General features: G+C 57.2%; 1 protein-coding gene across 1 annotated transcript in view; it reads left to right on the forward strand.

Moving 5' to 3' along the window:
- Window positions 1-501: 501 nt before the first annotated feature.
- Window positions 502-27010, forward strand: part of NAV1 (neuron navigator 1) — a 61130-nt gene continuing 34621 nt past the window's right edge. Inside the window, exons 1-4 of the mRNA XM_066203736.1 lie at window positions 502-1091; window positions 1492-1592; window positions 3029-3169; window positions 3810-4526. Coding sequence (XP_066059833.1) covers window positions 505-1091; window positions 1492-1592; window positions 3029-3169; window positions 3810-4526 — 1546 coding nt within the window. The 5' untranslated portion in view covers window positions 502-504. The remainder of the gene's footprint in view (window positions 1092-1491; window positions 1593-3028; window positions 3170-3809; window positions 4527-27010) is intronic.

Here is a 27010-nt window from a genome sequence, read left to right on the forward strand (position 1 = left end):
TTGTTTCAGGTGACAAGGAGTTGGTCTTAGATGACCAGGAGATGGTTTTAGGAGGCCAGGAGATGGCCTCAGATGTCTGGGAGGTGGTTTTGGTTCATCAGGAGGTGGTTTTGGGGACCAGGAAAAAGTTTTGAGTGGCAGGAGGGCCCCACCATGCCTGTGGTGCAGCCCTAACTGGTGAGGGTCTGTGCCCAAATGTCCTCGCTGCAGGGACCTGCTGTAGTGACCTGGGGACATGGGGCTGGGGCTGCACAGGCTCCCAAGGGGAGGACATCACATATGCCATGGTCCTGTGAATCCCTGTCAGAGGACATGATAAGTGTGTGTCCTCACCCTGGGGTGTGGGCTGCAGTGGCCTTCTCCCAGGATGGAGACATTGACACCCATGGCCAGTAGGAACAAAGACCAAGGCCTGGTGCTGCCAGGGGGCTGTGGGTGCCCTCTCTTGGCTGGGCTGTAATGAATCCTCCTCTTCCTCCACAGCCTTGTCAGCAGCTCACCAGGATGAAGGGAACAGCCAATGTCAACTCCGCTGGCCGCAGCCACTACCAGTCTGCCATCCCAGTGCCCCGTGCCATGGCCCACGGCAAACTGCATACCACAGCCCCCCTGAGCACCCCGGGGTCCCCTGTCCTCCACAGGGCTCCGTCCCCTCGGCCAGGGAAGGTGCCAGCCCCTGGTCCCAAGGCTCTCAAGCCCAAAGCCACCGGCAAAGCTGCTGGCCACGAGCTGGCCGAGGGCAGGGAGGGAAGCCCCAGTGTCCCTGCTCATGGTGGGCAGAGAGAGCTGCCAAGACCCCTGATGTCCCCTGGGAAATGGCCAGAGGCAGCGGGCAGTGGAAGGAGGGGGGCAGGCAGGGTGGGGGAGCCCAGTGAGTTGCGCAAAGCTCCCCTAGCACAGGGCAGGGGTGGGGGGCGGCTGGGAGGGTCCCCTGGGAAGGGCAGCGGAACAGCCACATCAGGGACAGGGGATGAGTCTCATGGTGGCTCACAGGGGAGGGGCCCCGTTTTTGGGTCAGGGGCCATCACTTTCTCCTCAGGACCCCCACACAGCCACCCCATCACTGCCACTGTGGCACCCTTCCAGTACCGGTGAGTCCCTGGGGATTGGGGACATGGGGATGGGGGAACATGGGGCTGGGGGTACCTGGGGACATGGGGCTGTGGGGGGCACGGGGACAGGGGGAGGCAGGCAGGCCCAGGAGGGGTGGCCATGGGAAATGGTGGGGGTGGGTCAGGGGACTCTGTAATAGAAGGAAGGTTCCCACTGGATTTGGGGTGCTGGGGTTGCTAAGGCACCCATGGGAGCTGATGTGGGGCAGGGGATGGACTCATTGGGGAATAGGGTGCTCTGGGACCTCTTGCCATGAGACCAGTGTCCCCAGACCATAGCAGAGCCTACGGCTCCACATTCTCATATCCTGGGGGTCCCCAGGAGGGGGACCAGGGCAACTGCCCCTGATCACCCACCCTCACCCCCTTCTGCCCACAGGCTGCAGGAGGACCAGGAGCATGAGAGGGCCACGTCCCCGGGTGATGAGTGCTCTGGTCCTGAGAAGGGATCTGACCCTGACCCCAAGCCCAGAGGCCTGAGTGAGTCCAGAGGGGTTGGTCAGGAATGGGGGTGTCCTGCGGGGGGGCTGCCGTGATGGTGCCAGGGGACAGAGGTTCGTGCTGGAATGGGAGCCTGGGCTGGAAGTCAGTGGGGCACTGGGGGGAACCCTCACACTGGAGGTGCCCCAACTCCCCTGGGAAAGGCTCGTCTGCAGTTCCGGCATCAGGTGACCTCCGTGGCCAAAACCTTACACTGTGAGAAGCACAGTGAATTGACCCCTCCGGGGACGGCGCCAGGACATCACCCTGGCTGGCTCCTTTCCCTCCTCTTCCCAGTTCCCCAGCGAGCTCCCATTGACCCATTTCCAAGGAGCCGGCACGGAGGGACCGCTGGCTCCACCACCGGATCACCCCCTTTCTTCAGGGCTGAATACAAGCTCCCTGCTGCAATGCTGAGACCACCCCAGTCCCCTCTGGCGCTTGCTTTGGGGGGAGATTTTGGGGAGGCGGGTCCAGGGAGGATGCTGGGGCGGCGGTTGCCAGGGCAGCAGCAGCGAAGGATGGCGGGATGCTCTAGAGATGTGCAGGGAAGGGGAAAAAGAGAGCCGGGAGCCTCACGGGGTGATTTGAAGGGACAGAAGTCGGTCAGATCCACGGTGGGTCCTGGCAGAGCCCGGCTTTGACCGAGGGTCCCAGCACCTCAGTCAGAGAATAATCAGCGCTGAGCCCCGATTTGGAAAGTGCTGAAGCCAGCGGCAAGCGGGAGGATGTTCCAGGAGGAAGCAGAAGGGAGCGAGTGGGGCTGGCATGCGCCCAGTGCAGCTGCCCGGCTCCTTGGGGAGGTTTTGGGATAAAGCCGAGCGAGTTCGGCACCGGGGAAGGGGCCGGATCCTTTCCTCACTCCATGCCTGCTCCAGTTTCCCCGGCCCGCGGCACCTCCCACGGCTCCGCTGGGCCCAGCCAGAGGGAACAGGGGACATTGGAGACCCCAAGAATCACCTCACCAGCCCCAAAGCGACACAACACGTGCAGATTTGCCCCCTATAGCGGGGCCTACACCCAGGCAACAGCCCACCCCCGAACCCCGAGTGGCTTTGGGGTGCAGCTTGTGCACCCATCCTGCCCCAGCAGCACCTCTCAGTGCAAAACACCTTTTTTTTTTTTTTTTGCACCCTTTATTGTCCCATCCAGGCGGAGTTATTTGGGGACTCTTCAGCACTACCACGGGCTGAACCCCGGGTCACTGGGCCGGGGGTGGGCTGGGGGGCTCGCACCACCCCCGGTCCTCCCGTCCTTATCTCGGCAGCAGTGATGGGCTCTAATGCAATATTTCCCGGCGGTTGCCATGGCAGCCCGCGTGAGGTCACCAAATAGACTTAATTCACCCCTCCCAAGGGACGGGTAATTAATGAAAAATGATGATAACCAGATCCCACTCCCCTTCTTTCTCCGCCCCCCCTCCCTTAATTCTCTAGGATCAGTGGAGAGGCCCCGCTGGGTTTGGGGGCCACAGTGTCCCTCGGGGGATTCCTGGGGCCACCCTGGGCTCTCGCTGCACAATTTGGGGAGAAACGGGGATGCTTTGACCGCCCTGGGAGTGGGTGAGCAGTGTCTAGGTGGGTGTGGGGTCCATAGCGGGCGGGACAGGGGGTGCTTCAACGCAGGGTGCTGTGGCATGGGACCCCCGCGCTGGCTTCATCCACCTCCCACCCGGCACCCAGCACATCCCTTGCCGCGAGGGGCTGCGGAACGGGGCGGCCAGGCCGCGGTCGCGGGGGTGGCGGGGGCCATCGCCGGCTCCGTGCTCGCCAGCTTGATGCCTCACCCCGGGGCGCTGTGTCAGGGCAGAGTCCTGCGCGGAGCACTGTCCCCGGGTCCCGCTCGGTCCGCCCGTCCCGCAGGCTCCGCCACGCGCGCCCCCGCCCGGCCCCGCCCCGTGGCGCGCGCCCCCTCCCCTCCCTCCCCTCCCTCCCCTCCGCGGGCGCGCGCCCCGCGCCCCGCCCCCTGCCCGCGCCAGAGGAGGGCGGGCCCTTTTTGTTCGCCCCTGACATTCCGCTGGTTCGCAGTGTCCTGCCGGCGGCGGAGCGGCGAGGTGGGGCCGTGCCGCTCACCCCCCCTCCTCCCCCACCCCGGCTCCCCGCCCGCGCCATCCCCTCCCCTCCCCGCTCCGCCCCGGCCGGTGGGACGGGCGCTGACGGTGCCTCTCCCTCCGTCTCGCCCGGTGTGTCCTCGGTGCCGCAGCAGCAGCAGCAGCAGCAGCAGCAGCAGCGCCCGGCGGGTTAAATGGTTGCAGCGCGGGGATGCTGGGGAGCAACCTCAAGAGCCTTCCCGACGTGGAGCTGGGCGAGGAGGAGCGCGGCTTTCGGCGGGGCCCCGACGGCAGCACCGTGATGCCGAAGCGGCCGAAGGCGGCGGCCACGGGGCCGCGGGGCGCGGAGCTGCGCGTCTTCAAGGCGAGCAGCGCGGAGGGGCGGCTGCCGACCGGCTCCAACCTGCGCAAGCAGAAGTCGCTCACCAACCTCGCCTTCCTCACCGACGCCGAGAAGAAGCGGCAGCTCTATGAGCCTCGCTGGAGCGACGACATGGCCAAGGCGGCGGCGCCGGGGGCGGCGGCGGCGGGGGGCGGCGGGCGCGGCGGCCCCCGCGGGCGGGACGCGCCCGCCATGTCGCGGAGCCTGTCCCGCTCCGAGCACTCGCTGCTGTCGCCGCGCCCCGCCGGCCCCGCCAAGCCGCCGCCCGCCGGCAAGCCGAGCCGCATCCCCCGCGGGCCCTACGCCGAGGTGAAGCCCCTCAGCAAGGCCCCCGAGGCGGGCGGCGGCGGCGGCGGCGGCAAGTGCGACGACGAGCTGCTGGGCGGGAAGGCGCCGGCGGTGGCGGCGGGCACCGAGGAGAAGCCGTACCTGAAGGTGGACCCCGAGCTGGTGGTGACGGTGCTGGGCGACCTGGAGCAGCTGCTCTTCAGCCAAATGCTGGGTGAGTGCGGCCGGCGCGATTGCCGGGCTCGACATCGAGATGGGAATGGCCAGAGGTGGCGGCTGGAGGCATCTGGGCTCCTGACACTCCGTGAGGGCTCGCTGGTGGCCGCCTCAGTGTCTTGAGGTGACGGGAGGCTGAGGGGAAAGGAGGCATCAGCCTCGGTGTCCGCAGTCACTTAGAACCACAGAATGGTTTGGGTTGGAAGAGACATCAAAGCTCATCCTGTTCCACTCCCTGCCGCGGGCAAGGACACCTTCCACTAGCCCTCGTTGTTCCCAGCCCTATCCAACCTGGCCTTGGCCGCTGCCAGGGATGGGGCAGCCACAGCTTCTCCGGATAACCTTTGCCAGAGCCTTCTCACCCTCACAGGAAGAATCTCTTCCCAATATCTCATTTACCCCTGCCCTCTGTCAGTGGAAAGCCATTCCCCTTGTCCTGTCACTCCAGGCCCTTGTCGTAAAGTCCCACTCCAGCTCCCCTGGAGCCCCTTTGGGCACTAAAAGGGGCTTTTAAGGTCTCCCCAGAGCTTTCTCCAGGCTGAACATCCCCAGCTCTCCCAGCCTGGCTCCAGGGCAGAGGGTCTCCAGCCATCAGTGCATTTCCAAGGCACACTTGAGGGAAGATGCTGTCAGCTGCCTCTTGCCTTGCAGGAAAAGCAGTTCCTCCTCACAAGGAGCAGTGGCAGGTGGTGGTGGAGCTTGTCCTCCCCCACGTGCCTTGTCGGCCATCCCTTGTCTCAACACCCACCAAACACGATGGAGGCTGCACAGCCGGGTGCCACAGCTGCTCCCCACCATCACTGTGGCTTGCCCTGGGGGTGACCTTGGGAAGCTGCTGGTGGAGGTGCTGTGCGGGGGGTCCATGCTCCTGCTCCATTTTGGGCAGATCCAGAACTTCACTGTGATCTGGGGCTCTGGCCGAGGAGGATTCTCCAAGGATGCTGCTGCAGGGTTTGCGTGAGTCTGTTTCAGACTGTGGCTGCCTGCGCTTTGCTATCCCTGTGGGTTTGATCCCCGAGCTTGTTGTGTGCATTGTGTGCACAGTGGGTTTCCATGAGAACAGCGAGCACTGGCCCAGTGCTGGCTGTGCCCCACACCTTGGAACCCTGTGCCCCATTGTGGGCTGCGTCGTTGGCTCTTGGTACAGGTGAGCCCAGCCCTTGCCATTCTCTCATGCTGCATGCTCATCTCTAGGAATTGTGGCTGCCTGGGCAGCCCTCTGCTTCCCACTGACACCCTGTCTTCCTTGCATCCCAACCAGCAGTGCCTGGGGTCTCAGCTGGGCAATGACTGTGGGGGCTTGTGGGCCTGCAGAGGCGTGTTTGGTCGGGCAAACTGGTGTGTGAAGGTGGCAAGGGAGCCCTGCGCAGCCATCATGGTGCTCGCATGGTGCTCCAGCTGGCCAGCTGTGAAGTGCTGGTGCTTGGTGGTGGTGGGGGAGCAGCAGTACAGGCAGGACTGGTGTGTCCGGTCCCTTCAAGTTCCCTGCCTGGGACCGCTTTTTAGGGGGCTGGGAGCTTCTCTGGTGCTTGAGCTGGCGTGAAATGCCACGTCCTTGGTATGTGATGAAGAGAAAGGGTAGAGATTTGCCCCGGCTGGGGCCTGCGGGAGATGGTTTGGAGATGTGGATGGAGCAGGCTGCAGTGTGTGCTGGAGCCAGCTACCTGGAAAGCCGCACTAGCTGAGTCCACTTCCCTGTGTACCCCTGGCTGCTTCAGGAGCCTTCGGGCTGTCACAGCCCCAGCTCCAGCAGGGCTCTGGCACAGCACGCACTAGGGTGTGCTGGCACGCAGGCATGGACCCTCCCAGACCATTGCCCTTGGCCCCCAGCCATGCCCAGCCACGGGGGCAGCAGCAGTGCCCTCCTTGGCAGAGTCTGCCCTGATGCTGGTGCATCCCAGGGCTCCCAAGTGGAAGGCCACAGAGTGAGCTCGAGGCCTGGGCAGGCAGACTGTGGGGATGAGCAGGTGGGCTGCAGGTCGTCAGCCCCGCTGCAGGGGCTCAGGCTGCCCCGCTGGTCCCACAGCTGGGTTTACAGACATCCATCCTCAGGCCTAATGCTGCCGTAGCGCCAGATGCCATGGGAGCGCGGCAGGATTGCAGGAGGATTTCTCACTTATGGGACTGACAACCACTCACTGATGTTGGGATGCCTGGGGGAATCTCAGTGTCCCCCCATGATGCTCTGCTCTTAGGTGGGAGTTTCCTCAGCATCCCCAAGAGAAATCCTTGCAGAATTGGCCCACGTGGGAGTGACTCCCAGTTTGTGGTACTCCGGAGTACCAGAGATCCAAGACAGGATCTTGTGTGCACTCTGAGGAAGATCATGGCTGTGGAAGTGCCCCCAGCAAGGGATTTGGTTTCTGGGGTGTTGCCAAGCCTCCACCTGCATCAGTCAGGGCTGACTTTGACCTTGGCAGGTGATGAACATCCCCTTGGACTGTACTTAGCATCTGAAGACTTGGTCAGCTGGTCCGTGAGGCCCAAACCCTGCCAGATGTGTCCTCTGTGTATTGCCAAGAATTTTCCAAGACGAATGGGCTGGCAGGCTTGCTGTGGGGGGGATCTAGGGCTATATAAAGAGTTGAATGGGGAGAGCCCCTGGGGTAGACAGAGCAGGAGATTCACCATGTTGAAACTTCACTTTCGTGGGGTTGTACTTCGCACGTTCATGGGAGTTGTGATGTTGAGTCACACCTACTTACCCAAGCCAGCTGTGACCTGGCACATACATGACAGCCTGTGTGGTGGGGATGCCACCGGGAGCCTGGGATGTGGAGGGAAGGAGCAGTGTGACAGTGGTGCTGGCACAACCGCAGCTCGAGGGTGTGTAGACACGTGCTGAGCCTCCAGACCCCTGTGCTTGCAATCCAGGCGGATGAAATCTTCCCCAGTGGTGATGGTACCTTCCACAACCTGGCTTCCCCAGGAAGAGTTGGGTTCCTGTGGTGGAGATTCCAGAAGGAGTGGGATCCCAGGAGAGTTGGATTCACGAGAGTGGGCTTCACACCCTGTTAGGGTAGGTGAGGAGCACCAGGAGAGGGGCTTTCTCCTGGTTGCTACAGGAGATGCTTGGGAGGGAGGGAAGGAAGGTCTCTGCTGTTTTCATCAATCCCTTTGGCAAGTGAAACATCAGCCTGAGCAGTTTGGCAACGTTTGCTGAAGGACACCCTATCCAGAGTGGCATGGAAGGACCCGCAAGCTTGGTTTGTGCTGGGAAGAGAGGCAGAAATTCCAGGGATTTCCAGCCTCTGCAGATGTGGTTGTCCTTGAACTGCTGGCCTGTGTTGAGAAGCCTGTGCAGCTTCTGAACTCCTGGCCCTGCCAGCCACAGTGGCTTCCAGAGACCTTGTGTGTCTTTGGTCTCCACACCTGAATTCTCATCTCTACCTCATGCTTCTCCTGCCAGAAGCATTCCCAAGCCTCTGTTGGCCAAAAATGCGGTTTATTCAGTAATGACCAAATGTTACTTCTCATTCAGTCACTGCCGCTGCCTCATCTGTTTGATGGCACTGAAGCCTTTGTAGCTGAACCACGTTTAAAGAGCAGCCTGCGCAAGCCGGGAGAGGTCACCGGCACGCAGCAACCACATGTGCTTTGTAGAGGCTATTTCCATCATCCAAATTATACATTTTACATCAACCAAAGACTGAGGCTTCTCATCAAAGCCGACTGGCAGCTGGGGTTGCTAATTATGCCAGTGCCCAACCACAGGATGAAGGGGATGGAGGGCACGTGGCCAGCATGGTGGAAGAGCTGGTTGTGCAGAGCTCACCGTGTCCATGTCTGTGTGTGATGGACAGGGCTGTGCAGGTGCAAGGGCTTTTTTGTACTGGCTGTGCTTATGGTGCTTGGCGTGATGGTTGCACTTACCTAGAGCTCCCCAGAGCACCTCCAAGATCCTGCAGCTGCTTTCTGCGGCCATTTCCTTGTCCATCTCTTGCTGGATGTGGTGCCTCTTAAGTTGCTGCTAATTTGCAGCAACAAATAAGTGGTCAGTGTTGTGTGGGCCAGAACCCAGGCAAACACACGTGAGATCCCAGTGGAGATGGTGTTCCCCGAAATGCTCTCTGCAGGAGTCTACAGCCCTGCCAAACTCTTCAGTTGCGGCTGTAACCCCTCTCAGTCCCGCAGCCCTTGGGCGGGCCATGCCACCCTTCCCAGGTGACCCAGCAGGGATGTCCTTGCTGGGCGGTGTGTACCCACGGGGAGTCGGTACCCTCGTGGTGCCGACATGCAGGCAGGGCAGAGCCTGGCTGTGCTCAGGCTGCTGCTGGGTGGGCAGTGGGTGCCAGCAGCTCCTCAGCGGTGGGGAGGAGAGCCAAGGGCTGGAATGAGCTCCGTGACAGGAGGGAGCTGCATGTTACATCTGGCTCTGGTTTAAAAAGTAAACCACGGTGCAGAAAAGATTGGCATCTGACATGTCCCCTGCAAGGACATTCCTGACGCTAGTGGAGATGGGAACCAAGTTACTCCCTTCTGATTGCCATCCTTGCTGGGAAACACACGGTGTGGGATCAAAGAAGCACTTCTGCCCCATGGCATTCCTCCCTCTGCCCCATGTTGTTCCTACCTAATGGGCCCATGGCAGCACTGGGCAGCAGTGACCAGGCTCCCTGGCTGGAGACCATGAAGAGGTCAGAGACCAAATAGCTCTTCACAGTGATGGGAGTGGGTTATTGCCTCATAAAGTGCTGTGGTTGTCCCGTACCACTAATGCTATTCCTCTCTTAAGGTCTCTGTGTGACGAGGTCATTGGGATGGGGATTTATTTCCTTTTTCTCACAGAGCTGGACTCCTGCCTTTGGGGTAATAGTGAGGAGAAAGGGGAGTGGAACACATTTGTGTTGCTGCTTCCAGCCTGCTCTCAGGAGCTGACAGCAAGTAGTAGATGTCTGCTTTCTCCACTACAGCAACTGGGGAAAAAATCTGGAAATGGGATCCAAGGGCCCCAGAGCTTCTGCTGAAGCTGTTTGGGATGTGCCCTGTTCCCAGTGATTATGGCAGCGTGGAGAAAGGGCTGAGACAGAAATAAATCCAGATGTCTTTCAAAATTTCCCATGGAAAGGTATCAGAGCAAACACTTGGAAGCAAACATATTTGGGGATGCACTGCTGAAACAAAGTTCTCCCCAAAGTGCCTGAAAATCCCTGTTCAAATGGGGCTTTCCCAGTGACTGCCTATATCTTGCCCCCAGATCCAACATGTCTAAAAAGAAAATACGTAATGAATAGAAAACTATGGAAATTCTGGAAGTGCTGTTTGGGATCTGCTGATGGGATGTGTGCCCACAGTGGGACCTGGGTGATGCCCCCTCAAGGCTTTACAGTCTCATGGGTGTGACTGCTGAGTGCTGCTGGGATGGACTCAGCCCACCCATGGCTCCTGCCTGGTCCTGGTGCCTTGTGAGCAGTGTGCTTCCATGTGGGTGGCACTTGGGGAATCATTGGCAGTTCTGGGTCCTTCTAGAGAGCATCTTCCTCATGCCCCTATTCCCAACTTTGTATATTTGGCTTCCCGTGCTGTGGCATGTGTCTCTGTGCCCGTAGCACTCCCTTGTCACAAGTCCCCCCGCCATCAATCACCCTGTTCTGTCCATTTAGGTCCCCTGCTCTTTGTTGTCCTGTGCAGCTTCTCATGATGCCAGAAAACAGTGTCCCTGGTCCCTTCTACCTGCAGACCCCCCCTGCCCACTCGAGCATCTGAGGACACTTGGCTGATGCTTGTGCCCATTGCATGGGGGAAGATTTGTTCCAGCTCAGCACAGGATCAGAGCCTGCACCCTCTGAGGTGTGTAACCTGTGAGTGATGCCAGCCTCCAGTGCCAGCCCATTTGCTGTGGCCAGCATGTGCCTCCTGGCTTCCCTGGCTCAGCTGCAGGTGTGACCAGGCGGTTTGCTGTAGGACTGCAGTCTTGGGATCAAGATTGCCTGGCTGTGTGGTGTCAGGTGGACCCACTGGCACATCCTCTGAATCAGTCACTTGTCGGGTCCAGAGTGTCTTTTGTGGCACTGTGCTCGTGGCTTTTGGTCCCTACATGTGCAGTCAGTGTCCTGGGGTAATGTGCATGTGTGGTGTTTCTAGTACTGGTGACCGCAGTGTCCTGGGCTCCATGTGTGTGGTGTTCCTGGTACCGGTGACAGTGGTGTCCTAGGCTCGTGTGTGTGCAGTGTTCCTGGTACTGGTGGCAATGGTGAAACTGCTGAGCCTGGATCCACTTCCTGGGTGGAGTAGGGATAGCTCCATCCCTCTGTGGTATCTGAGTCCTATTTCCAGGCTTCGCACCTTGGCTGTGTCTCGTGCGGAGCTGTGGGGACACAGGAGATCGGGTACGGTGCCGTTCTGCCATATCCCCCACCCTGCAAAGTCACGTCCTCCTCCAGACACACGAAGCAGCTCTCCCGGGGGAGCTGGGGAAGGGGTTGCCAGTTCTCTGCCTGGAAAGCATTTAGCTTGGGAGGGTAGAGGATGTGTGAGGCTCGGAGCTCGGCTGGGAGGCTCAGTGTTGCCTCGTGGTGGGGTGGAGGGGCAAAAGGGAGAGCAGGGCTTGCCCATGCTGCTGCATTGCAGCTCGGAGCAGGGAGCTGAGCGGGAGGGGAGCTGGGAAGGCAGGGATGCTGCAGCCGTGAAGCTGGGAAGTCAGGGGATGCTGCATTGCAGAGCTGAGATTAGAAGCTGTGCAAATGGAGATGTGCTTGTGTCAGGGTGGGTGTGACACTGAGGAGTGGTGCCCCGTGCCCACCGATTTTCTGGTCCTTCCTCTGATCCAGTTCTTCCACGTTTTGTTTCCCGCCAGCATTTCTCTCATTCCTTGGGCTGGTATTTGTCTTGTTCAATTGAGGGCATAATGTATTTTTTATTAATTCAGGAGGAGGACTGAGATTCATCTCCCACGGAAGGACCTGCTGGAATCCACACAGGGAAGCTGAGCAGGAGCTCAGCACGTTTGGGCAGGACATTTTCCTTGCTCCTGGGAGCAGCCATGGATCGGGGAGGTGGCTTCAGAGCCTTGTGGCCCTGGCACAGCATGGCATGTGGGCTGCCTGGAGGGGGGACCTGAGCAGACCTTGGGCACACACGTGCCCCCGTGCTGCCCAGTGAAATGCAGGTGTGTCCTGCAGCTAGACATGTGCCTCCACCTCTGTGAACATGAGAGCATGCCAGCATGTTGGGAGCACCGGGATTTTCCACCTGGTGTAGGTATCAGTGATTCTTAATCACTCCACATTGCTCTGGTGTTGTGTCAGCCTTGTTGTCCCTCTTCTTAGCTGTCCTGCTCATCCAGAGTTGGGCACTTTGCAGTCCTCCTCTGTACCTGTGAGGGTCTGGCCTCAAGCATCCCCCTGACATTACAGAAAGATTTTATAGCAAATCCAGAAATTAGCATCTGAAGATGTAAAGACAGGGCTGCTCTGCCTTCTCCTCAGGCTGGATCTTGCCCAGTGGGTAGGGAGGGGATGGTGAGCTGGCTAGGAGGGATCCAGGAAGTGCCTTTCAATGGGGAACTGAAATTGAGGGTTTGAGCTGCACTCACGAAGCCGCGGTTCCCTCGGCAGGTTGCGAGCCTGACTTGCAGCCACAGGTGACACAGCAGGAGGGCCGGGCTCTGTGCCAGCTCCTTGGCTCACCAGCCGGTTGGCTGGCTTCAGCTGTGGGATCGCAACCTCTCTTGCTTGGTGAGCTGGAAGGATGGCTCATGGCTGAGGTCTTTGTTGAAGCTGCTGGAGGTTCTGGTTGTCTTCATGTAACCCAGAAGAATGGGCAGAGCTGTGCTGTGGGTGCTGCAGCCTGTGCTGTGTGAGCTGGAGGGGAAATTTTAGAGCCATAGAGTGGTTTGGGATAAACCATTAGAGATAATCTTGTTCCGACCCCTGCCATGGGCCAGGACACCTTCCACGTGCCCAGGTTGCTCCAAGTCCTGTTGAACAGGACCTTGAACGTTTCTAGGGATGGGGCAGCCGCAGCTTTTTTGTGCAGTCTGTGCCAGGGCCTCACCACCTTCACAGGGAAGAATTTCTTCCTAATCTCTAGTCTGAACCTGTTCCATTCAATTTAAAGCTGTTCCCCCTAACTGCAGCATGGCAGATGGTAGTGCCGTGCCTTTAGCATTGGAGAAAAGTAGAACCACCTTTATTTCTCATGCCAGCTCTGCTGGCTGCTAGCCTGCATCCTTGGTATCTGGGGGAGATGCCTCTGTGCATCTTATGCAGGGCTGTGTCATCAAGAGTGACAAAGCTGGCAGTGAGACCCTGCAACCAGATAAGCTTGTTCAAGAGCACCCAGTCATGGCCAAAGCTAGCCCTTACTGGTTCTGTGAGGAGCCCAGACTGCCTGAAGCTTACACCTCTGCTTTTTCATGGGCCTTAAGCATCCCTGGCACTGGCTCTGCCCCAGCCTGGCTCTCCCAATTCCACGAGCTGGCCTGAAGCACGTTCAGAGCTGTGGTGCAGGTACAACTCTGTTGCTGGCTATTTATAGCATGTGAGCTTTCAGCATTGCTGTGCACCGAGAATAACTCACTGAGGAGACACTTCTCAAAATCACACATCCGTCGCCCATGCGCAGCATCATCGTCTCAGGCTTCCCACATGTCAGCTTGGGGTCTGTCTTGGTCCTGTGCCAGCCCGGTTTGACACTAAAAGGTGGGGGTTTTTTTAAGCCAGTGTTTTTTCTGGCCTGGAGATTCAACTGGTTAATCATGGCAGGGCTTTGTGGCCCAATCCTTGTCAGGATGTCATCAACTTTTGCAGGGAGTGTGGTGGGAAGCAGTTTGGGCTCTGCAAAATCCACCTCACAGAGAGCAGCCCTTTCATGGCCCAGTGTGTGAGATGCAGGCACTGGCAGGGAGGGATGTGCATGGGGGAGCACGGGAACCTGCTCTTCAGGCTGGAACCTGTGATGATGAAACTCATCAGCTGAACGAACCCCTCAGGCTGGAAGTGTTAGGCGCTGCCGGGGTGTTTCCAGTTCACTTTATCTCTGGCCTGGCATTATATTTCCAAGCTGATGCAAACAAGTGGAAGAATAGATAGTGGCTAATTCACATTGATCGCTGTGATGCTGGAGCTCCCCGAGGTGAGCTGGGGCTGTCAGGAAACGTGCTGTGGGCCATTCAGTGGGGCCAGCACATCCCTCCCCAGCCGTTTCCCGGTGTGGTGCCACAGGGGACACGTTGTCAGCCTCGTGGATGCTTGCTCCCACATCCTGAGGTTTCTCCCAGCTTTGGTGGTTCAGTGGCCCGAGGCAGCGTTGCCTGGGTGGGTGCAGAGTCATGGGCTAAGCTGGCAGTGGTGAAGTCAGGTAAGGCAGGGTTGTTTTCGCAGGCTCCAAGTTCGGAACACTGCTTTGTGGGAGGGGAGACAACAAAATTCCCCTCATCTTAAAAGCAGGAGGAAGGGCATTTGGCAGAGTCTGTCTGGAACCTGGGACTGTTCTGCTCTGCCAGGGCAGGACCAATGTGGAGTCAAGCGTGCTGGGGCCACCGTCGGCGCAGGACCCTGGCCACCCAGCTGTGGCCTTTCACAGCCACCTTGGCATTTAGCCTCCAGACCTTCACTGCACCAAGGGAGTGACAGGGAGATGGCTCCAAACTCCCAACAGGCAGTGCAGAAGCAAAGGGAAATGATGAGATTCAGCTTCCTCCCATCCTAGCAGGGAGGAAGTACAGATGATGTCTTGCAGACCTCTGCTGCCCTGAGCCCAGAGGACCGAGCACTGAATCCTGAGGAGCTGGACTCGCACTGTATCCAAGGTGTGCAGGGCTTGAGTTTCTGCAGACTGAAGGGTGGGAGCAAATTTGGTCTGGCTCTGTTGGTGCTTGACATGGGGCTTTCTGTCCTGCTGGATCAGGGCAGGGCAGGGCTGCTGGAGGGAAACAGCTGTGGGCAGTCAATGGGGGCGGCCCAAGGGCTTTTCTCTGGGGCTGCCCCATCCACTGGGCATGATGAATGGTTGCTGCCCTTCACTCCTGCCTCTCCCGGACCCCAGGTTCATTTGAAAATGTAACAGGAGCCGTTCAAGGGAATTGGAGTCACCCTGGACAGGCCATGCATTGCACCTCAGGGTGGGAAATGAAGAGAGGCCCTGGGGGCAGAAGTGCCTGTTGGCTCTTGGTATTGTTGGTTTCTCTTCCAAATAACATGTATGTAGACTCAGTTAAATCCATCGTGGCCTGGTGTGATTGCTGGCCAAGGGGAAGTACTAGCATTTGCCTGACTCCCAGCAGTCCTGAGTCTTCTCTGCCCAGTAGCCTGGAGCTCACAGCTCATCAGTGCAAGGTCCTTTGGCAAATTCCATTTTGATGTGTCACTCAGGGTGGTTTGAGGCTGGATTTATCACTGTCTGGACCTCCTGTCTCCCACTGTCGGGTGGTTGTATGAATCAAAAGCTGGCTGAATCCTGACCCTGTGGGGAGGAGCAGTGCCCAGAAGCTACCCCAGGCCTCCTGCTCCTCAGCCTGGTGCCAGCAGTGCCACCATGGGCATGACTGGGATGGGGCAGTGAGGGGCCCTGCCCTAAGTGGTCCCTCACCTTTCTCCCCAGGGCTCTGCCCTGTGCCCCAGCACTCCAGGCTGAGTACAGCAGTTGTTTGGGGGCTGATTCACCAGCCGACCAAGATCCTCCCTCCTTACGGGCTGGAGCATCTGGAGGAGGGTAGACACTCCAGCAGCAGCACCTCCAGCCATCCCATTTCCATCTCCCTGAGCCCTTTTAGCTGTGCTTTTGCTGTGCTGCGCCAAACAGCATCCTGGGTCTGCTGAAGCACTAATATCCATCATCTGGCCGTGGTCGGTAGAGCACTCAGAAATTTGGTGCTATTTTCAGTGAAGTTTTCCAAGTTGAGCTTATTGGCTCATGGGCATCTGCTCCCAGATGGAGAACATGTGGCCGATTCCTGTGAGGGGAGGGGAACGGCCCACTCATAAAGCAGCAGGGGGGATGAGTGAGGGAATCTCATCCTGGAGCCTGTGAGATGCTTTCAGGACTCTGCAGAGTGGGGCCTAGAGGTTGGGCTTTTAAAGCTGCTCCTCTGAAAGCAGAATCTGTAGTGAGAGGTCACTCGTCAGATATATGATGGGGAAAGTACAGTAACCTGGAGGCAGGATTCGATCTCAGTTCAGCTGCTGTTTGCACCGCTGGGCTCTTCCCACCCTGCTCACTTTCAGAAGTGAACAGCAGGTACTTGGCAAACTGTGCTAAAATGTCACTATGCTAAAATGGTGAAACTCTGGTGGTTCCTGCAAACCTCCCTGCATGGAACTGAGAAATGAGCACTGGCTAAATGTAATGGCACACGAACCCTGAGCTCCAAATCAAAAGTAAATTTACAAAGCAGCTTTTCCTGCCTCACATTCCCAGGTAGAGCGTGGTAATGCGTTTCCAAGCCCAGCTGCTCTGTGCTGCAGTGGTGATCAGTGGGGCAAAACCATGCTCTCTTCCCTCTGCTCCCCAGTTTGTCTGTTGCTGCCTTCTGGGGGCAGAGGTGTGGGTTTGTTTTGGGGCTGAGATTCTCTTTCTCTTTGTGGAAATAAAGCAAATTGTGTTTGGTTGACATTCTCTATAGCTTCAAAGTCAAATAAAATCTGGGTTGCCAGCTTCTTTTTGTCTTTCAGAAGATGTCTGTTTTCCATCCCAAACCTTCCATGTTTTGCAGCTCAATAGCACATCCCAGACAATGGCTTTAGAAATCAGACGCCTGCATTTTGGACCCACAGTGCTGAGGCAACGCCAAGTGGTGCATGGGGTGCCAGAATTTGTGCACATGGGGGGAGAGAAGGAGGAGGACAAAAAGCTTGCCCTGATGGGATGTTTCCACAGAGATCATGGTAATGATCTTCCATTTCTATACAGCTTTTCATCCGCTGGCAGGGTGTGCTCACTTGTAAGCCGATGCTACACGCATCCTGTGTGGAGAGTGCAGCAGCTGTCCTTAAAAATCATGTTGTAAGAGGGAAGCTCTGGAACACCCTAGGCAGAGTGGGATCTGCCTAGGGTGAGAGTGACCCCTGAGACTGTAGGGATACAGGAAGGGATATTAGGAAGAAATACATTACTAAAAGTGTGGTCAGGCCCTGGCGCAGGTTGCGCAGAGAAGCTGTGGCTGTGCCATCCCTGGACGTGTTCAGGGCCACGGTGCATGGGGCTTGTAGCAACCTGATCTAGGAGAAGGTGTCAGGTCGAGATGGTCTTTAAGGTCGCTTGCAACCCAAACTGTTCTGTGGTGCTTCTGTGTCCCTGCACCACTGGGTATGGGAGCGACCTTGCTGCTGTGTAAGCATCAGCTTAGTCCTTCCCCAAATCGGCATCACCTGTGGGGTGTGCCTCACATCAGCCAGTGTCCAGCTCAGAGCTGTGCCATGGCCAGACATGAGCTGGCACTTTCTGGTCTTTCTGGAGTAAGAGCCCTGTCATGAGCTGGGAGCAGCAGTCAGGGTTTACAGTCAGTGCTGGAGCAGGCTGCATCCCACACCGACACACAGGGTTGTTTTCCTGCCTCATCCATCCCTTTTTCCCCTGGTTGCCGTGCTAGAGGAGCTGTTAGGCCATGGAGGATCAGAGAACTCTGAGGAGGGTCAGCGAGGCTGCATCCACTGCCAGAGCATGCAGGAGGTTGGTTAATAAACAATATTCCCTTGTCCTTCTGCGTGCCTCTCGCTTTCCAAGAGCAGGGAGGTGAGTGTGCAAGTTCTTCTCCCCTGTGCTGTGATGGGTTTGCAAAAGCTACGATTTCTTCTGCTTCCCCCCCCTCTTTTCCTGGCCCAGCATTTTTCCCTGGCCTGATGAATTTTTAAACAAAAACATGGTGAGGAGAGAACAGGAGAGAGGGGAGAAAACCCAGGAGAGGACATGAGGAAAAAAACTGTTTTCCAAATCAGAGTGATTGCAAGTGGAAGTGAAAGTTTAGGTTGTGTTTTTAATTTGAAGGTTCCAACGAATTTTAAGTCACTTTATTGACAGGAGAAAATACCTTTCCTAATACTCTTTTTAATAAACTCCAATTTTGCAAGCAGAAGTAGTAGTAGTTGGTTGAAAGATACCATGGAAGTATGGGAGTAAAAGGCAGCTGCTGTGCTCTGTAATTCTCCCTGGCTGTGCTGGGGGTCAGTGCTCCCTGGAGGTGGGGGACTGAGGCTGTAGGAGTGTGTGAGACAGACCCCCTGCAGATCCCTCTGGGTGCTTGTCAGCCTGTTCACGGGGGATTGCAGGGTTGATCACCCCCACACGGTCACTTTACACGGGGACAGAATGTGAACAGATGTGGTTCCTTGCCTGTTGGTGCGGGGCAGTGAGCAGATATGGAACTTTGGGTGCAACGGGTCAGAATTTGGCCCAAATTGGAGCCTTCCAGCTGGAGAACTGGCTGGTTAGTGCTGGAGAAAGTGGAAGGAGGCAAGAGGGAGCACAAGGATGGAGAGGAGAGGTGGAGGTATGAGGGGGAGTTGGTTCATCGAGCTAAGCGTCGCCAGGGAGCCCAAATCCCATCACCAGGACGGCTTGTCCTGCTTCATAAGCCAAGCTCTGACCTGCGAAAGTCATCTGGAGAGTTTGAATTGCTGATGAAGTTGTGAGATAATCATGGATACCTTTTTGTGCAATGCCTTGCCCCTCCAGAAATGTTCCTCCACTGTGTCCTGCTAAAGCCAAGGCCAGAGCCGAGCGTTGTGACTGGCCACTCTTGCTGCCATCCGTCAGGCCGGGCTGGTTTCTCACAACTGTCACCTTGGCAGGTAGATTGAGCGTTGTTGGAAAACCAGCTTGTTGTTGGAAATCCACTGCTGTCACACTGTGCAGAGCAGAGAGGGCTCCTTGCAGATCTCATTGTATTTCAGGCTGGAAAAGAAAAAGAAACATTTTATGGTAATTTTTTCAATGACTTTCCAATTTTTTTTTTCTTGGTAAGCTGTCTGCAATTACTTACAGTGTTCCTGAAGGGATTAATTACTCACTGGAGCTCAATGTGCGTATTTGATATTCTGAACCGTTGGATGTGATGTCTGCCTTGGATCGAGTGAGGGGTCACGTGGCATTTCTTTTTCCATCCTTTTCCCCCTATTCTGTTCTATCTGTCAGGCTCCTGGTGTGAACACTCCCCATTGCTGCTGTGCTGGGTGCTCGGTCAGCGCTCTGCACGTGATCCTGATTTCCCTGCTCCGCACTCCTTTTTTCAAGGGAGTGTAGCCAGAATAAGACAAATTGCTTCCTTGTTTGAGTGACTTTTGGCTGATGCTTTCCCCCCAAGCTGTAGTGTTGGCTCGGCTTCTCTTGCAGCAGTGGTGGCTCTGGGCTGTGCATCGTCAGTGCTTGGACAGGCCCCTGGAGCAGATCTGGGGAGAAGAGCTCAAAGCACACTGCAGAGCTGCTTCCCACGGCGAAAAGGGCTTGTGCTGTGCAGGCAGCCATTGCATGGAGCTGAGATGTCTTAGGGGAGATAAATCCTGGCTGCAGTGCTGCCAGGGACCCCTCTGCGACATCCTTGAAGCGTGGCATTCCCAGAGGATCTGCCTGTGGGACGGTGTGTGCTGGCACTTTGACAGCTCAGGGAGCGGCATTGTCTTGAGCTTGGCTGGGGATCCCAACTGTCCAAGCTAGGGCTGTAACTCCGTGTGGTCTAGGGATTCTTAAAGGGAACGTGCAGCCTCCCGGGGATTGGACTTGTTGATGGGTGGCATCCAGAGGTGAGTGGCTGCTCTCCCTCCTCTGTGCCCGGAGGGGTCATGGCCACTGTCATCATATGTCACTCAGCCCTTGGTGAGTGCATAGTGAGGGCAGCCACAGGAGCTGGAACACGGTGGAGAGTCCAGAGGCTCCACTGAAATCCCTCTGATTGGCAGTGGTGCCTGTTTTGGAACATTTTCCACCCTGTCCATCCCAGGTACTGCCAGGCCCCCAGTAAAATTTGGAGTTGTAGGTGGAACAGCAGCTCTTTGCATCGAATAGTAGAGCGTGTCAGCATCCCTTCACTCACTGCAGCGCAGGTGGTGGATTGGAGGTAAGGAACACTTCTCCATGCAGGCCCCTCGCCCCTGGGGCACATGGGTAGGAACCGAGTGGTGGCTCCCACAGAGCTTTCTGGTCCCAAGCATGCCCTTCCCTTCTGTGGCACAAATAGATTTCCTGAAGGAGGCAGGACCTTCCTTCTCTGCAAATCACCTTTAGTGGGAAAAACACAACTGCTGCTTAAGGAAACCTTTCCCTGGTGGTGGGGACTCTCTGAGTGCACTGTGGGAGGGGGAGCAGGTCTGGAAGCAGTTGGAGAATGGTGTGGGCCGGCACCAGGAATGGGGAACCGTCAGTACTAAGAATACACAGTTTATCTGCGTCCCTCCCTCTGTGAAGGGTGCTCGAGGCACTGTGCGGCAATTAACACAAGTTTTTAATAACACTGCTGGCAGGTTGGCAGTGCAGCCTTTGGAGCTGGTGTCGAATTTGGCTGAGTATGGATGCGGGAGGCTGGTGTTGCTGAGCTCCCCGGCACACACCCAGCATGTCCCTGGCACAGGGATGTGAGGCACTGCTGTGGGGCAGCAGGATGGAGTCCTGGGTGCTGGGTGTAGAGCCCCAGGATGGGGAGAAACGTGGAGCTGGTGCTGTTCCTGGCTCCAGTGGGTTAGGCACCTTTCCCAGGGAAGTTTGGAGGAGCAGGTAACAAGGCCAGCAGAGGTAATGGCAGTATTGGTGAGGAGGGGAGCAAGCTGAGGGCTGTGGCAGGGCACGATGTTCTGTACCCCTGACTGCAGTGAGGGTGGCCCTGGGTAGCCAGCACAGTGGGCAGGGGAGATCACCTGCACTGATCAGGATCACCCCATGCTCTCCGCTGAGTTAGCAGGATTCCTCATCCTTCTTCTGGGCAGGGGGCATGGGAGACCTGGGGAATGCAGGAGGTCACTGTGTTGCTGTCTGAGCCATGGCACCCTCTTCAAGCAAACCTCCTGCCACTCACCATGCACAGCTCCGTCTTTGGGAGGGCGTGGGGGGTTTGTTTTGGGGTGAACATCACCTGGGCAGCTGATGCTGCAGACTGAAGGGACACCAAAATCTGTGATATGCCTGTTGGTCTTCAGCCCTGCCTGGGCTGCTGTTGCAGATGCTGCCACGATTTTCAGGGTGAGCCTTGCCCAGTGTCTGGTAGGACCAGCAGCCCTAGGCACCCCAGCAGTTCTCACCCACGCTGCTGCCAGGGGACCGCAGGTGCAGGGAGAGCCCGGGCCTTGCGGGATCCTGGTGATCATATGTGCAGCAGACTTGTTTCCGGCTCCCCGCAGGCTGCTGCTCCTGGTGCCAGAGTGAGTTTGGCACCTGGCCCTCCTGCGAGGCTGGGAAGGGAGAGAAGAAAGGCCAAGCCCTCCTCGCCGCAGGCAGGAGATTCAGTTCTCCCTGGGCATGCACAAAGACCGTTTATCTCCGGAGCAAAGCCCTGGTAATCACGGGGCAGAGCGTGAAGGGCTGATTAGGGGCTGTTCGAGGAGGGGCGCTGGGGTCGCGTGCAGGCACTTCCCTTCCTATTTCCAGGGCTTTCCATGGTAATGGCTCCTATTCTTCTCTGTTGTTAGGACGTCACTCACATGCAGCTCCAAAGACATCTGTCAAAACACGTCTCCCTCTGTCCTTGGCGCTCCCGGGGAAGAGGGATCCGTTGGCCCCATAATGAGCCTGACATCAATTAATCATCAGCCTTAAAAATTAGCATCGTGGCAGTACGTGTTGGAGGAGAACGATTCCCCAGATGGAAGCAAAAATAGCCTGTGTTATCTCCCTCCTCCTGCTGGACCGTGGCAACAATAGATCCACTAACGAGCCTGGAACTTGTTAAGCTGGATTTGCCCCCCGAGGTGCTCTGCCTCCTGCCCAGTCTCTTCTCTCAACGGGCTCTTGAGGGACCCTCTTGCGCAAGGGCTGATGACCTACCCTGGGGTCTGGCCCTGCTGTCAGCTGGACCCTCCTGGTGCACATCCCCCAGGCTTTGCAGGGAGCCCAGGGTGTGCTTGCAATGCTGAACCCCTTTCCAGAGGCTGAGCATTTGGAGGGGATCAGCTGTTCCAGGATCTCACTCTTCTGAAGGATGCTCATCCCTGGGTGGTGCTGCTGGGCCAAGATGGGGTTCAACTGCTGCCTCAGGGGCATGTCCCACTCTGGGAGAGCTGTCCCTTGTCCTTCTCCATTGTGACAGCTCTGAGGAGTGCTGGTGCCCACAGCTTAGTGAGTGCCAGCTCCGATATTCAGGAGCTCGGCAGTGGGCTGGAGGTTTCCGGAGACACTCCGTCTGGGGAGTGACTGGGGCACCTTCTCTGGAGGCTCACGATGAGCTGCTCTTTGTGCCTGTGCCATGCTGGGATTTTCCATGCTCGGAGCTGCTCTTCCTTGCATCCGGGTGAGCTGTAACCCCAGAGAGCTGCTCTGCTGCCTATAACTGCCTGCCACTCTGGTTGCCCACCCCGGGTATTTGGGGGATGAAGAGCCCCCTCATCAGCCGTGTTTTGGGTCCATTTGGGTGGCTCTGACCTCTCAGTGTGGAGCAGCTCCACAGGCTGCCAGGGAAGCTGGGGAGGACATTTTGCATTCCTGCTGGAGACACATGAGGACTCTGGCTGATCTGGTGATGGACAGACAGACCAAGTGTCTACCAGAGCCCAGCTGAGGCCAGGGAGAATTGTGTTTGCAACGCATTGCTCTGCACAAAGCTCTCAGTCACAAGGCAAGGGGGACAAAAGGCTCCCTGTTCGCTCCGTCCCAGTGGGTGCAATTCCAACAGTTAAAAAGCAAATGTGAGTTGTTTGTCTCTGTGAATATAAAGCTTCCCCAAGCATGGCCATATTCTGGCTGGGAATGGGAAATTTGGCTCTGCTAATGACTGACTGTTCTCCTGCAAAACAGAGCCAACTCGAGCCAAGAGCTGCCCGGCCGGGCCCTTCTCTGTCGGCCCTGGTGCAGGGATGCGGGCTGGGGAGGGGCAAGGCTCTGGGGCCTGATAAATGCCCTTTCAGCCACGCCTGGGCACCCAGTGAGGAGCAGCGGGGATGGATGGGTGTGGGGACCTTGGCCTCTTGTACGCAGGGATGGCTGCCACCCGTGAGCACCCTGCCAGTGCCTGGGACCTTCTCCCGTGCCCAAGGGATTCATTATCAACAACAGGGAGCCCCAGGCAGGGGGACATCAGATGTACTGATTTGGGGCATCTGACTGAGAGTCCAAGGCCTACTGTCACAGGGGCCTGGGGTGAGGGTGGATCTGGGAGGAATGGCTGAATCATGCACTGCACTTGGGCTTGGGGCGTGGACACATGCACACTGTCTCCATGGATGATACCCAGCAGTGATGGGGCTGTTGGGATGGCATTGGTGCTAATGAAGAATGTGCCCTGTGTCTGTCTGCATGTGGCTGCCCTGGGGGCCTGTGGTGCTTTACCCCTGTGTCCATGACACAGCCAAGCCGTGCTGAGCACAGCCCAGGGGCATCTCCTTCTCCCTAGCTGCTCCTGCATTTACCCTGTCCTCCCCTCAGCTCTCTGGATCACAGGGCCTTTGGAAAAGGGCTGTATGCAGTGAGGGAGAGTCATTATGGGGTTAGGACATGGCTGTGACCTGCACAGGTCCTGTGCCCTCCCTTCCTTGCAGGGAACCCAGATTGATCCTTGATACGCTGTCAGCAGTGGGTGCAGGATTCCCCTTGCACCCACATCCCCCCTCCTCCACCAGGCAAAGCTTGGAGCGAGAGCTGGCGACATCCCCAGATGCAGGGCACATCTGGAGGGCACCAAAGCAGTTAAGTGAAGGGCTGATTTGTGCTATAGAAACCCGCAGTTCCTTCCTTTGATCCTCTGAATCAGCCCATTGCCTTCCTCATATAAAGACCCATTTATCTCCACTCTTCCTAGTAAGTTTGAAGGCGGTCGCAGCTCGTGGCTCCTCGACAGCAGCGAGGAGCCCGGCTTTCTCTTCCGCTGAAGCAGAATCAGGTGAAATCTCTATGGCAACTGGCAGATGACAGGGAGTCTTGTTGCCTTGGAAATGAGGCAAGGCAAAAAAAAAAAAAAAAGCCTACAAAACCCACCCAAAAAGAGCCATCTGGAATTTTGAATTTCCACAATGTCCAACCTGCGGCTGGTGATGCGTGGAGCGTGTGAACCCACTGCTGCCGGCTGCTCCAGGGCTTCTGTGGTGGGGCCCTGGCTGTGCTGTTCTGCCTCTCCCTGGAGAATTAGGGCTTTTTTCGATTTCTTCCCCACTTTTTGGCTCTTTTTGCACAGGGTCTGCAGCATTGCACTGACCGTCTGCTGGTGGCTGTGGATAAAGGTGTTGTGTCTGGGGTGTTTGGAGTGCTGAAACCAGGCTGGACACAGCTGGACACACCTTGGTGATGCAGAGCCGTGAGGAGAATGGCACGCTGCAGGGCAAACTGAGGCATGGAGTGCTGCGTGACCAGTCTCAGCCTCCTCTGTCAGCTTAGCACAAACCCCAGGTGCAGTGACCACTGGTGACACTGTCTTTGTGTGCCCAAGGCCTTGGGGCTGTCAGCAGGGAGTTAGTGTCACTGTATGTGACTGCCACTGTGTGTGCCAGTGGTCAGAGGCTCGGGGCACCACTTGGAGCATGGATTTGGCCTGTTGACCTACCATCCCCCTCCCTCCCAAGCTGCACAGGTGTTTCTGTGGATTATTTTGGAGGCCTGTGGTGCTGGGGACAGGGGTGTTGGGGTGCTCTCAGCTCCTCTGATGCTTTCAGGAGCAGCTTTGGAGGTAGGTGTGGCTCTGGGATGTGCAGCGCCTTGTGCAGGAGCAGGGTCTCTCCCAGCACAGGGGATTTTGGGCTCCCCCAGCTCATCAGCACTGAGGGGCCGAGGGCAGCGCAGATGGAATGCCTGGACATGGAGCAGCTAGAGCCTCTGGATCTGGAAAAGGAACTGTGGTTTGGATGTGCAGGTGGGGTGGTTTGGGGCCAAGCACAGCATCCATTGAAAGAATAACCCACAGATGGGCTGGAGGCCCAGTCTGGATCTCTCCAGCGGGTTCACTTGGAAACTTGTGTATGGGAGAGACCCAATTAAGTAGATTTATGGCTGCTCTAGCCTGAGAAAGTCTGAATCGCTTTTAAAAGCTTGGCTCACTGGAGCCAGACGGGGTCCAGGCTCCAGGTCTCTCAGCCCTGCCCTTGTTACAAGCAGTGATTCGCAAGGCTTAGCAGCCACGATCGCCCCTAAAGTGCTGATTCGGCTGGAGTCCCAGCCTGTCACTGCTGCACGGCTGCTTATTGTCTGCTCTCACCTGCCAGCGCGGAGATGGTGGTCCCTTCCCACAGCATGGGGCTGCCCCAGCCTGCACTGGTGGCTGTGGTGGGGATGTTGGCAGCGATGGAGATGGTGGTGGTGGTGATGATGGCAGTGATGATGACTGCAGGCTGGGGATGTTGGCAGCGATGGGGATGGTGGTGGTGATGGGGGTGGTGCTGATGGGGATGTTGGTGGTGCTGATGGTAGTGATGACTGACTGCAGTGGGTGGTGCTGATGGGGATGTTGGTGGTGCTGATGGCAGTGATGATGACTGCAGTGGAGGGGATGTTGGCAGCGATGGGGGATGGTGCTGATCGGGGTAGTGGTGGTGATGAGGATGGTGGGGTGATGGGGGTGGTGTGGTGGTGATGGCAGTGATGGTGACTGCAGTGGTGGGGTGCAATGACAGAGTCAGTGCAGGCAGGGAATTGGCTCCCTCCCCCTCTGGGAGCCACCTTTGAAGCCTCCCGCAAAGCCACGTCACTTTGAAGAAGGGTCTACCAACATGTGAGACCTGGGGTGGCTGTGCCAGACTGGGGTCCTGTCATGTCTGACTCTGGCTCCGCAGGGACTTGGGCTCTGCAGAACACATGTTACCCCCACAGTGCTGCCTGCTGTAACCCCACTGTCTCCCCCAAGACTTGCTGTTGGCCTCTCTTCCCTCAGACAAGGGCAAGTGCAGAACGTGCTGGTCTGTGTCCAACCTCATCCCACAGCCTTGCAGGGCTATGTGCAGGGCAGCAGCATGCGCAGAGGCCAGCCTGCCTTGGTGGAGTCACAGGTGGGGACCTCAGGTACCTGCCGCTTCCCCTGCACATCTGATGGCAGGAGGCTGTGCTCCTGTGTCCATGGGGAATAGCACCTCTGGCTCCACCAGCTGAGGGACTGCTGCTGTCATTCAGGGAACGGTGGCCAGGCTTTCCCCATCCATCTGCCTGGGGTCAGCTGTCCAGGTACCCCGGTATCCCCTTACCAGGGTGGTGGCTGACCCTGTCCCTGCCCCTCAGGGAGCAGGACCCTCTCCTGACACTGCTGCAGAGGATGCAGCGCTGGCAGCCAGCTCTCTGCTTACACCAATGAAAGCAATTAAAACAGGAGTGCTAATGTACCTTCTGCCTTCTGGGTTGGGGCAATAGGTTTGCAGGAAAGAGAACCATGCTTTCCCAGGGCACTGAGCAAGTGTGGAAGACATGCTCTGCCTAGCTTGGGTGCCTTTGGACATCTCCAGAGAGAGAGGGGTGATTTGGGGCTACTGGTACATTCTTGGTATATATACATGCAGGAATTGTAGGGATGGGGCTGAGCTGGAAAACAAGGCTGGCACTGGAGACTTGGCAGTCACTCCACAGAGCCCTGTTAGCCATCTCCACTGTTCATTCTGCCTGTTTGGGAACTGTTGTGGGGGGAAAAGAGAGTTAAGCTCCAAAGAGAAGGATTTCAGGTTGTGACCATCCCTCTGCCCAGTCGTCCAGGAGTGGGAATCAGAGCTGGATGTAATAACGCAAGAGAAAGCCATTTACTCCATTCAGGAAGACTCTGCTGTTGGTGCACCCAGATGCTGGTGACAGAGTTGCTGGCTGTGGGGTACGAGAGTGGAACTCATGGGGCTCAGTGGGGTTCTTACTGGGCTCGGGCTGTTGGGTTTCCTCTCAGGTGGTCTCTGAGTGCCAGAGTGGAAGATTTTCAAGAAAAATACCAACAAAACACTGCCTGTGCTGATTCTTTCATAAACAGGACTGGGAGCAGGGGCTGGGGCAGGTGGAGGCAATAGTGTGAGTCTGCTCGAGGATTCGTGGAGCCGTGGGGTGCAGCGGGGCTGGAGGAGGGTCACAGCCCCGTGAGAATAGGTTTTATTGCGGAGTTTATTAGTGGATTTTTCAATGCACTGGAAGGAATTGAGCAAGCAGTTAAAAATGTTTTCCAGCCTGGGGAAATTCGTTACAGCTACTGTGTAATAGGGGCCCACCGGAATGACTCAGGAACACCACGCTGCCTTTCCTGGTGAATTCCTGCTTGCTGTTGAAATCTTTACTGGGTCAACAGGAGTCCTTTCCCAGTTGGATCCTCTGAAATGAGACCACTTGGGTCACGGGGGGGCAAGAAAATACAAGTGTGAGTGCCACATTCATGCTGAGTGAAGACAGGTGCAGACGGTGCACCCATGCAAGCCTGGCACCCTTGTGCCAGTGTTGGTATCATGTCCTGCTGTCCCACTGCCT

The sequence above is a fragment of the Chamaea fasciata genome, unplaced genomic scaffold (assembly GCF_029207755.1).
Source record: "Chamaea fasciata isolate MVZ Bird 193981 ecotype frontalis unplaced genomic scaffold, bChaFas1.0.hap1 SCAF_25, whole genome shotgun sequence".
NCBI lineage: Eukaryota > Metazoa > Chordata > Aves > Passeriformes > Sylviidae > Chamaea > Chamaea fasciata.